The sequence below is a fragment of the Ailuropoda melanoleuca genome, chromosome 20 (assembly GCF_002007445.2).
Source record: "Ailuropoda melanoleuca isolate Jingjing chromosome 20, ASM200744v2, whole genome shotgun sequence".
NCBI lineage: Eukaryota > Metazoa > Chordata > Mammalia > Carnivora > Ursidae > Ailuropoda > Ailuropoda melanoleuca.
Genome location: NC_048237.1, coordinates 25644556 through 25656693, shown reverse-complemented (window position 1 = coordinate 25656693; position 12138 = coordinate 25644556). Strand labels below are relative to the sequence as shown.

The following is a 12138-nucleotide window of genomic DNA, read 5'->3' as shown; positions in this document are numbered from 1 at the left end:
AAAATGTCATCACATCTGTTAGCAGAGCAACCCTGTGAATATCAGCAAAGTTATGAAAGTTGCTTCCTTCAAAGATGTTGACAGTATTGTCCATTATATTACTCCGTGGCCTCTTAATAAAGGAAGTCCCACTTATACACACACACACATACACCAACACCAGGAAAGTTTCTCTCTGATCATATATAATTTCATTAATCTTTTTTGCTTTCTCTGAATTACTGGCTTATTTTTATCTCAGATGCTGTGATTCACCTAATTGCTCTTGCTTCCATCCTCCCACTGGCTAATGTAAAATACACAGCAAAATCTAATCATTGTATAGCATGCATTTACTCTCTTCCCTATATTTACCCTTGGCTTCATTTTAAGTTTGTAACTCACATTTCTATAACTAAATGCAAAGTTCTATAAATTAAATGCAAAGTTGAGTTTTTCTCTGCTCATTTATCTATGCTTAGGACTTAGGTCTAAGTTGACCTACATACATTTTTTGAAAGATAACACATACAAAATACAATTTCTGTGTTAAATTTCAAAAACTAGTTGAAAATGACAGAAAAATTTAGAATTTGTGTTTCTTTTCTAAGCTCTGGTTTTTAAAGCATGTCTTATAACGGTAACCCTGGTTTTTTTTCCGCTTCCAAGGTAGCCAACAGTTGGATTCCATTCACGTAACACAGTTGGAGAGAGATACCGTTTTAGTGTGTTTAGATAGTAAGTACTATTTTAAAGTTTATTCTGAATATACCACTCGATGTAACAGATCTTTTTGTGGGATTAATTCTGTTAAACTATAATTCAAGATTTTCACTTTTCTCCTTAAAAGTGGCTTTTTTTTATTGATGAAAAACCTAAATTGGCTACGGTTATAGTAATTAATTGATCTATTTGTTAATACTATTCTCTGTGACTTTTTCTTTATTTTGTTTGACCTACTTGGAAACATATTAAGACAGCTTGCCATAACCCTGGGGTAAAATTTTGTATAAAACTTCTGTATAAAATTCTGTATGAAACTGAGAGTTTTTTTCCTACCGCACTGTAATTAATGGAAAAAATAGAAGGTAATACTAGAATGGCCACTTTGTCATATAACAGGAACTTTTGGAATCATGTAGGGGTGAGAGTCTAANCCATGAACTTTTGGAATCATGTAGGAGTGAGAGTCTAATGTACAAACAGATTTGACACCTTCGCCTGCTAGTCACGATTCTTTTGATGCAGGCAGAGATGTTACTGATGGAAGTATGTTGTACTGTAAGCATGGAGACACAGAAGAATCTTCAACAACAGGAATTATTTCAATTTTCAGAGAAATCTGGTCTTAAAACCCACCTTATTTTTACGCAGTAAATCATGCAGGGTGAAATTCACCCAGACTTAAAATTATCCTTGAAACTTGGCAGCCATTGCTATGTTTGATCCATTCCAATATTTTTAAATTACTGGACCTGCCCCTAGGTGTTCGGGCTAATTTACAAAATTGCTCTACTTACTGAATTTGCCTGTATTTTTGTCCTACTTTCTATTCTCTAAAGAGTTCCCTAGTGGATTTGCCTTATAGAATCATAAAGATCATCAGTACTGTAGAGAAGTAAATCAAAATCCAAATTGTTTCATTCACCCGTCACCCTTTCTTTTAAGTACTTCTGATTCTTTGAATACTGGTAAGATTGGAGTGTTATTCTGTAAACTTCAAGTGAATTCGATAAATTCTTTTTTATCCAAACAAGTAGGAAGTTTAGTACTAATTAAGCAAATAATCAGAATTCAATATTAATAATGTTGAACCTTTAATATTGAAATCCCCAAAAACCTTCTGAGTCATCTAAGGAAAATAAATTGTGCTTAGTTTTCATTTTGTTGACTTACGTATTTTATCAAAAAATGTCAAAAGCCTTTGATTAGGGGGGTGCCTGGGTAGCGCAGTCGTTAAGCGTCTGCCTTCGGCTCAGGGCGTGATCCCGGCGTTTCGGGATCGAGTCCCACATCAGGCTCCTCCGCTGGGAGCCTGCTTCTTCCTCTCCCACTCCCCTTGCTGTGTTCCCTCTCTCGCTGGCTGTCTGTCAAATAAATAAATAAAATCTTTAAAAAAAAGAAAAAAGAAAAAAAAGCCTTTGATTAGGGACTCTGAGTGGCACAGTCGGTTACGTGTCTGCCTTCGAATCAGGTCATAATCTCGGNTTGATTAGGGGGGCGCCTGGGTGGCTCAGTCGTTAAGCGTCTGCCTTCGGCTCAGGGCGTGATCCCGGCGTTTCGGGATCGAGCCCCACATCAGGCTCCTCCGCTGGGAGCCTGCTTCTTCCTCTCCCACTCCCCTTGCTGTGTTCCCTCTCTCGCTGGCTGTCTGTCAAATAAATAAATAAAATCTTTAAAAAAAAGAAAAAAGAAAAAAAAGCCTTTGATTAGGGACTCTGAGTGGCACAGTCGGTTACGTGTCTGCCTTCGAATCAGGTCATAATCTCGGGTCCTGGGATTGAGTCCCACGTCAGGCTCCCTGCAGAGCTCCCAGGGAATCTGCTTCTCCCTCTGCCTCTGCCAATCTCTCTCTCTCTCTCTGTCTCTCATGAATAAATAAATAAAATTTCAATAAATAAATAAATATGCCTTAAAAAAAAAAAAACCTTTGACTAGCTGGGCCCTCCATTTCATAATTATTCAAGGTAAAAGGAAAGATGACTTTCTTGAGCTTTTCGGGTTTTTTTAAGGGAGCAGAATAAGACTTTAAAAATGTGTTGTCAACCATACAGTATAAATCAGTGTTAGTAAGCAGCAGTAGAGATAGGCCTATAATCACACATTATGGTAGACAGATAATGCAGAGAGAAGGTGTCTTCCAAGTCAGAGGTAAAGAAGGTTAAATTTAAAACAAATAGATGAAAAATAGATTTGTGTATACTCACCATCCCAGAGTCTACTTGTAAGAACTTACGACCCTTGAGAAGTACTGTTTGTTGCCCCTGTGTACCACTGTGCAATATTATTCATATACTGAAGTTATGAATTACTACAAATACTACTTGTCATATGTTATATAATTTGTAACGGAAAAAAATCAACTCCAATTGCTAAGTAATTGGGCACTAAGGTTGCTACTTTGAAGCACCATGTTTTTTAAAAAATGAGAATGTAAGTGTTCAATATATCCTAAAGAGAAAAAAAAAGGAAAGGAAAAAATAGCATGGAATTGCTGTGTTTACTAAAGAAGGCACTTTTATATCTTATAAAACAGATAGTTTTACACAAACTAATGACAGTTTTTCAGTGGGCAGGCTTGAATCATAATAGTCGAACTTTATTAAGAATATTTGTTCTGTATCCATATAAAATCCACATATCAAGTTACATTTATTTTAGCAGATTTGCATTTCCACTTTTGACTTGCTTTTTCTTTTTTTAAAGAATTTGTAAAAATTGTAAATCTACAAGGAAAACTAAAATCAAGTAAGAAACTGGCTTCTGAGCTAAGTTTTGATTTTCGCATTGAATCTGTAGGTAAGTCTGCTTTTTTTTAATTTAAGTATAATTGACATATGATATCCTGTTTAAAGTGTATGACATAGTCATTTGATATTTCTATATATCATGAAAAGATCCCACAGTAAGTCTGGTTACCGTCAGTCACCATACAAAGTTACTACAGTGATGTTGACTGTATTCCCTATACTGCGCATTATATCCCTGTGACTTGTTTGTTTTGTAACTGGAAGTTTGTACCTCTTGATCCCCTTCACCTATTTTGCCTAAGCCTCTGTTTTTTAATAATGTGTTTAGAATACTTGATTTTTTGTTCATTCCATACTTAGGGTTGTCTAGACCAGCCCTGTCTAGAAGTTTCAGTGGTGTGGAAATGTCCTGTGTGCTCTTCAATATAGTACTCGTTAACCACACCTGTTAAGTTCTTGAACCATTCCTAGTGCTACATTTTAATTTTTTAAATTTTAAATTTTAATGTAATTTTAATGTTAATAGCCACGTGTGGCCAGTTGCTCTATCATATTGGACAGCACAATTCTAGACCTTAATAAATCTTCTGTTGTTGTTTCCCGGGTATTTAAAACTTGAAACCATTTTTTAAATTTCTGTTCATTGTTCCCTTTGCTGCATGAAGTGAATTATGTGCTCGCAGTTTTTTTCCAAATCATGAAGGTATTTGTGTGATGTGATTAATGGTGTTAGATATGCTTTAAATTTTTGCCATGTAATGTTCTGGTTGGTGTGTTGATGGTTATTGCGTTTAGGTCCATTTATATATAAATAACTAGTTTCCCATAGGACTTGGAAACTAATATGCCATTTTAATTTGCTTTCCTGCCAATGAGTATTTTACTCTGTGTAATACTCATTGGTTTTATGATACAAATTATATTTTATTGTTGTTTGTATCTTCATTGGTTATATGTCAGTAAATATTTTCCCAGGGATGACAGAACTTATGAAAAAAATACCATAACTGGAAACATTTTGAACAATATATGATATGACTCTAAGTCAAAAATAGTTAAAGTCGGCAATTTTTATTTGGGCCATAAAAAATATATGTATTTCATAATTAAATGTATATTCTTTAAAAAATGTGTTTCTCATCATTTAGAAAGTTTCTGTTTCATCTATTGAATATTTTAATGGTTTCTCAACTGGAATTTTGCCCTTTCGTGAAGTACATTCATCCCTCTATGTAAACATTTTTCATAAAAGTAATTTGCTTGCAATTGGAAAATTTATTGAAGCAGGAAACCTAAACATTCTGTAGATGGCTGGACATAAGGGATTTTGAAACTAGTTTCTTCTTTCACTCCTTTATGTGCTGGATATTGCATACCAGTTTCCAAGATTTAATATTTTCAGTAGGGATTCTGACATATAGATCTTTAGTTCCTTTTCATTTTAACTGAAACATACTGGTACCTAAACTTTTTCATATGTGTCACATTTTTTAGGAAATTTTAATTTTTACACAGAAGTTTGTTCCTCTTAAGCTACCATCTCTCCTTGCTGATGAACTTGGAAATAATTACAGGGATCCTCCTGGGTAAAAAAAAAAAAGAGTCCCTTTAAATCACCTTTTAAAAATAAAACCAGTAACTGAGTCTTTTTATTTGTCACAGTTAGTGAAATGTGTGATTTGTTACTGTCAAATACTTTATTTTTATTGAGCTAACTTACATTCCCAGAACATTGTTAATCTAACTTTTTACAGAGTCCGTATTCTAGTAAGAAACGAAAGGCTTCAGTCACTTTCTCCCTTTACCTTACATGTGTGGGACATGTGGCTAACCCTCCAAAATCAGATGGGCTCCCTTCCTCACTGACTGCACTTTAACGACTGCAGCCCTCTGCCAGGAAGGGCCTAGAGGCTCTGCTCTCCTCCCCCGCAATTGTGTGGCCTGCCTACTCTATTTCTAAGGGTGTCTCAGTGGGCCCAGGCCTGTTGCTTGAAACCAAGCAGAAGATAGAGATGGACAAGGCACAACAAGAACAGGTTTCCCTCCAAGACCTTCAGGCCACACCAGGGGACCATGGGAAATGGGTAGGGAGCAGGAGGGGCTGTGGCCTGTCATGTGGTGGCCACACTTTGGGGTCATGGTCACTCCTGAATCCAGAGCCACTGGGAAGGTGAGCAAGCTTGGCGGTGAGCCCTCATGTGGACAGTGAGGCCTTCAAGTCCAGGGCAGAGAGGCCCAGAGGGCTCCAGAGGCCTGAGGTGGGTGGGAGTGGGGGTGCTGAAAGCTGCAGCAGTGAGTGCTATAACTGGGAGCCCCTCTGAATAAGAATAGGCTCACAGATGATAACTGTTCAGTGTGTGGTTGCATTTTGGGTTGTAAGACTGGTTTAGGTTTTAAAATAAAATTTGTAGTAGGGAAATGTAAATATACATAAAAGATGCTTCCTTAATAGCTACTTGTAAATATATGACAGTATTTAAATAACCATGTTTTTGATCCAAAATACCAATTATGTGTGCTTTATTTTTTTATTCATCTAAGACAAAAGCATATGAAAGAGAAATTAATATGTTGATATCCAGCTCAGAAGAAGTTAGCCCATGTTTAAATGAATGCCTGTTATATATATCTTTGAAAACTTTCATGACTCTGCCTCAATAAATTATTTGAGTTTAGGCATGCCTTAGCCACAAAAATGTTGGGAACTGATGGTCTAGACAGTGGAATTTTGCACCAAGCACTTGGAGAGTTTTACATTAGTATTTATTTAAAACAGTGAAGGAAAATGTATAATGAATTACTCTGTGCTTTATTTTAGTTTCCGTTCTCTCTAATCTTTTTTAGTATGCCTTCAAGATAGCGTGTTGGCTTTCTGGAAACATGGAATGCAGGGTAAAAGCTTCAAATCAGATGAGGTAAGGCTTCTCACATTACGTCCCATGATTCCCACAAAAGATTTTAAATGTTGCAGCATTCATTTTATGCATTTTCTTTCTGGACCCATGGTACCCTGTGTAGTACCTTTAATGCTATGAACTGGTAGAGCAGAATTGCCAGTATCTTCCCTTCAGATAATTTTATTTTGTATTCATTGTATGATTCTCAGTGGCTACGAGGAATTGTCAAACATGAGTTTGTATAATTTCAGTTCTTTAATTTGTAATTTGTAAATGTGGTTGCCAAGGTTGGTAAACTTCTCTAAATTTGATAAGTCTCTTCCATAATCTATAAATGTATAGCTTCTTTTTTAATATTATATTTAAAATTCTAAGTTAATATGTATTAGTTCACAGGACTAAGGAAAAATCTAAGAAAATTAACTCAGTTAGTAAATAATTATTGAGTCCCAGCAGCATGCAGGACTCTGTTATAGCACTGTAAGGCATAACGAAGTACTTATAAATACTATCAAACCCTTAGACCATCTGTGTCCAGGCACTTACAAGTATTAGCTTATTTAAAGCTAACACTCCAGTACGCTTAGGCACTATTCATATTCCTATTTTTTATAGGCACAGAGTGGTTAAGTATCTTGCCCAGAGTTAAGTGGCTAGGCAAATGGCAGAGTCTGGATTTGAAGGGAGGGTCTTCAGAAATCACTTTTAATTGAGATAATAAGGCTACATTTCATGCAAGAGAGGGACTTGGAATCCTGCCTTGAGAGATGAATCCTAGTAGTTAAGATGATACTAACAGACATTTCCTACTCACAAGTGTACCTGTGTAATTCTTTTACACCATTGTCTCACACATTTTTGGACTTATTTTAAAACTGGAAGTCTTCTATTTGAATTATCTTTAGTTTTATCCATGCTCTTATTTATATGTGACTGATTATTTGTACTCTTACATGAATGTGGAGTTAGAATGCTTCCAAGAGAAAATAGCATAAAGCAGCTATCTTTGGATGTGTCAGTTTATCTAGTTGCTCATGTCACTAAATGTCACCAGGTCCCTGCATTTAATGAAACCTGTAGTCTTACTTACTGCCATAAAACTGATTGTTCTTACATGCTTTTCTCAGTGTGTCGTGTCACTGTTGTGGTTAGAAATCTATAGAAAACACCTGTTGCTCACTATATCACAAGTTCTATTTCCTATTTTTAACTCATCTTGCTTACCTTTCTTTTTGTGTTCTCATCCTTCATTTGGGTCCAGCTGTGATATTCATAAAGTAATACTCAGCCATTCAACCACAATGATTGGAACATTTCTGAAACTTAACACTCTGAAAATCAGCTCCATGTAGTATAGCACCTCATTAATTTCCCGCCTCAAGGTTATGAGCTCTGTCCCCCTGGCTACACTGCAAATTCATTGATAACAGAGTATTTTTATACTTATTTAGATCCACACTGTTGTAGCTTGGACTCCTCCAAACGCTGACCTTAGCCTAAGACAAGGAATCAAGTGCGGGCAGTTTATTGGGAGTAGATCCCAGAAAACAAGTGATAGAGTGGGGAATATAAGATGGAGAGGGGCAAAAAACCCCAGTAAAGAGTATATTAGTAAACTGGTTCCCACTATGGGCTCCACGGCTTAACCTTAAGAAACCGCTGAGGAAGGATATAGAGAACACTTCAAAATAGACTCATTTGAAGGTGGGGAGGCTGGTGCATTTATACACCAACTGCTGTCTCTTTTGATTAAGGGTTAGTCCCAGGGGTGTAAATTCCCCACACTTCGGAGTAGCACCTGCCCGTGAGTTTGTGTACTTTCTATAGCTGTGGGAACCATAGATGCACTGAAGTAAGACACAGCCAGCTCTGTAGAACTCAGGTGGGCTACGGGGTGCCACCGTAAGCATCTGCACTGATGGAAAGAAGAGTGGGGGCTCTGCAGTTCAGCAAATCCGTATTCAAATCCTGGGTCTACCAGTTATATCATCTTTAAGCAAGTTACTCAACTTCTCTGAGCCTTAATGGTTTTTTTTTTTCTTTCAATAATATGGGAATTATATATCACAAAGAGTTCTCCTAAGGAAGGTACCTGGCCAATACCAGATATTCCATAAATGTTGGTTTATTTCTTACTAATACGGCAGTCAAAGAAAACTTGCTAAAATACATTTCACTTTGAGGAATTGAGCCTATCAAAAATTATCCATATGTTTAATAATTGCTCTGTCTAAATGGTTTTTGAATTATGATTTAAATAATATGGGGACAAAGGTATGACTATAGGTATTTTCTTTTCATAGGTTACCCAGGAGATTTCAGATGAAACAAGAGTTTTCCGCTTGTTGGGATCAGACAGGTAATAGTTTGGTTGTTTTAATTTCATTACCAAAGGAGTTCAGTAGTTGTGTTCTTAATTATATTATTACCCTGTAACTCTTTCAAACAAGATTCTTAGAAGGCTCAGCAACTTAGAGAAATTTCCTTGTATCTTTATTGAGACAGAGAAGAAGAATTTAATTATTCGATTAAGCAATCTTTTCACCAGTGCAAGGATCATGATTCTAGAGATATAGTCAGCCAAGACAAAGTGTGTTAATACAGGTGTTTATGTCCCTAGTACCATGACATATTTCAGGTCCCTTCATTTTCATCAGTTGTTCCTGGTTTGTTATCTTCTCTTAACTATCACTACATAAACCCAAAAGAATATGCACTTCCTGACATTTTTGTATCATTTTGTATCAGAAAACATTAGACTCTGTTTTTAAAGTCAGTCTAAATTAGAAGGTATTATGTGGTCTCTGTGATCAAAATGAAAGACAAATTCCAAAACTGTGTCATCTTAGGAAAAAAATTTAGTAGCTTTTGTTCTCCAAAGTCTATATTGTCTCCCTCTGCAACTAATAAAATACCCCTCCCTTCCTATTTTCCCACCAAAAGTTGTTACTGCAGCAAAATTGGCTCCGGTTGTAGGCATCAGTTTTGAGGCAAGGACAAAAAACCTCTGGTCTTCCAGTTCAGGCTGGTCACAGAATCACTATTTGGATGGGTGTCTCAGAATCCTGTTTTCTTCTCTAAGCTCTTCTTTCACCCCCTTCTTGTTAGTGTGTATCATTGACCCTTGAACAACACAGGTTTGAACTGCATGGGTCCACTTATATGCAGATTTTTTCAATAAATGCAGTACAGTACTGTGAATGTATTTTCTCTTAGGGTTTTTTATTTTATTTTTTTTAAAGATTTTACTTACTTATTTGACAGAGACAGCCAGTGAGAGAGGGAACACAAGCAGGGGGAGTGGGAGAGGAAGAAGCAGGCTCATAGCAGAGGAGCCTGATGTGGGGCTCGGTCCCAGAATGCCGGGGTCATGCCCTGAGCCGAAGGCAGACGCTTAACAACTGTGCCACCCAGGCGCCCCTCTTAGGGTTTTTTAAATAACATTTTTCTCTAGCTTTCTTAACTGTAAGAATACAGTATGTTAAATGCATAAAGCACACAGAATATGTGTTAATCAACTGTTTATGTTATCTGTAAGGCTTCCAGTCAACAGTAAGCTAATAATAGTTAAGTTTGCAGGGAGTTAAAAGTTATACATGGAGGGGGTGCCTGGGTGGTTCAGTTGGTTAAGCACCTGCCTTCAGCTCGGGTCATGATCCCAGGGTCCTGGGATCGAGCCCCACATCAGGCTCCTTGCTGGGTGGGGAGTCTGCTTCTCCCTCTCCCTCTGCCTGCCACTCCTTCTGCTTGTGCTCTCTCCCTCTCTGTCAAATAAAAATAAAATCTTAAAAAAAAAAAGCTATACATGGATTTTTGACTGTGCAGGGGGTCAGCGCCCCTAACCTTCATGTTGTTCTAGAATCAGTTTATTATACTTTTTGTTTGGCATATATGAGTCAGCAAATTTGGTTTTAGTTGGAGTAAGATAATGAGACTATCCTGAAATGTTTTCAGTATTTTATATTCATAAATATCAGTTATGCAGTTTTGTTTTTAAGGTGTAAAGTGTAAAGCTGAATTTGACAGTGCACCTGTGATCTTTATGAGAATATGAACAATGATATTCTTTCCTGGTTTGATACTAGTATTTGAATGAAGCATGCAAGCTCCGTTTTTACTCCTTAAATAAGCCTTTTGTTTTGGTTTAATTGCAGGGTTGTCGTTCTGGAAAGTAGGCCAACAGAAAATCCTACTGCACACAGCAATCTTTACATCTTGGCTGGACATGAAAATAGTTACTAAACAACAAAAACTGATCTCAAATGACAAGAAAATGACTATACTCCATTGAAAGCAAAAATATCTTAAGTTCAGTACAAACTACACTATGATTTACTTTAACTTTTATGGGTTATATCTCAAATGATCTGTACTTTAAGGTAGAATTCAATATTTTCTGTAGCTGGAAACAGCTGTTCTATCTCTTGCCACTGTGTGGTGGTTATATCAAGTTTGCTTAATAAAAGCTATGAGACAAATAGTCCTCTAGTTCCAGGAAACACAGTCTTTTAAAAAAATAATGTTTGTAACAAGGGTGCCATGATATTTTTAGATAACAACTCATGTGATTATCTTCAGAGAGAGAAATTTAGTGACAGTTTTCTTATTTTATACCATGTTTTATTCCTTCTTAATGAACATAATTTGATAAAAAAAATGATCAAATAAGCCTTTCACTTTTACATTGGCCATTCTGTATGTTTTTGTAAAATAGAATATTTAATCCTTATTTATTAATCTCTTGCTGGAGTGGTGTGATATATGTAACTTTTAGCAGAGGAGGGTTTCAGAGCAGCTTAAATTTTTTTATAATGTATAAAAATTGTGTTTACCTTTTAAGAGTAGTACTTTGAGGGGTTAAAGGCAGTGTGTTTGGGTTCAGTACATACATGCAGTTTTGCTTAACACAGTATTTTATAATACAGGATCATCCAGAATTGCCTTAAAAGGGGGTTTTGTGTTTTCAGTTATAGTTGCAGGGGATCATACAGAAAATACTGATAATGGTTGAAATATTGTTAGAGGGGTGTGTATGTCTAGATGTGACTACCATGTGTATGTATTCTTGACAAGCAGTATAATATACCTGTGATTTTTTTTTTACATTAGGGATCATGCATAATAAATTAATATTCATATATATCATCATCCCTGATGTAGGAGGGGGTATTTACCTGCCCACGATGTGTATTTTACTTACACTGCACCAGAGGGACTGTACAGCACCTACATGTGTAAGCTTGGCTGTTTCACATATGTACGTATGCATTTTGAGTAGGCTTAAGAAAAAAAAAATCTTTAAATAAAATTGAATTCCTGAGGGGATAGTATAAATAAGTATTATAAAAACCAGTATTCTAAAAATAAGGAAGGACAGGGCCATTATTGAGTTTGCTTCTCTTTTGCTATTGTTAGTATTCAAAATTAAAGTGTCACATTTGGTACCTGTTGTCTTAGTGCATTCACTGAGAACTGTTAGCCTTGAGGTGATGAACAAGGGGTTAGCAATAGCAAAGTATAGATTATTTCAGCAGTTATTTGAGATGAAAACAATGTAACAATCTCATTCAGTCTTTAGCAATTCTGTAAAATAGTATTATCATCTCCATTTTTCAGATGAGGAAATAAGGGTTTAGCCAAGTTAAGAGATTTACCCCGTTCACACAGCAAGTTGGTGGTTGAGCCAGACCATGAGTCTTGTGACTCTGTTCTTTTCACTATGCAAACAATAAGATGTTATGCAAATAAAACATAAAGTAAATTTTCTTTAAAAATGCACGTATCCGATTTCA

The 12138-nt window shown here is 36.2% G+C and overlaps 1 protein-coding gene across 3 annotated transcripts in view; it reads left to right on the top strand.

The window, feature by feature from the left end:
* The window catches only part of MAP4K5 (mitogen-activated protein kinase kinase kinase kinase 5), a 102062-nt gene extending 89938 nt beyond the window's left edge, over window positions 1-12124 (top strand). For all 3 annotated transcript variants that reach the window (XM_034648594.1, XM_034648593.1, XM_034648595.1), the window contains 5 exons: window positions 649-717; window positions 3406-3498; window positions 6294-6364; window positions 8650-8705; window positions 10501-12124. In XM_034648594.1, the coding sequence (XP_034504485.1) occupies window positions 649-717; window positions 3406-3498; window positions 6294-6364; window positions 8650-8705; window positions 10501-10588 (377 nt within the window). In that variant the 3' untranslated portion in view covers window positions 10589-12124. The remainder of the gene's footprint in view (window positions 1-648; window positions 718-3405; window positions 3499-6293; window positions 6365-8649; window positions 8706-10500) is intronic.
* The last annotated feature ends 14 nt before the right edge of the window (window positions 12125-12138 follow it).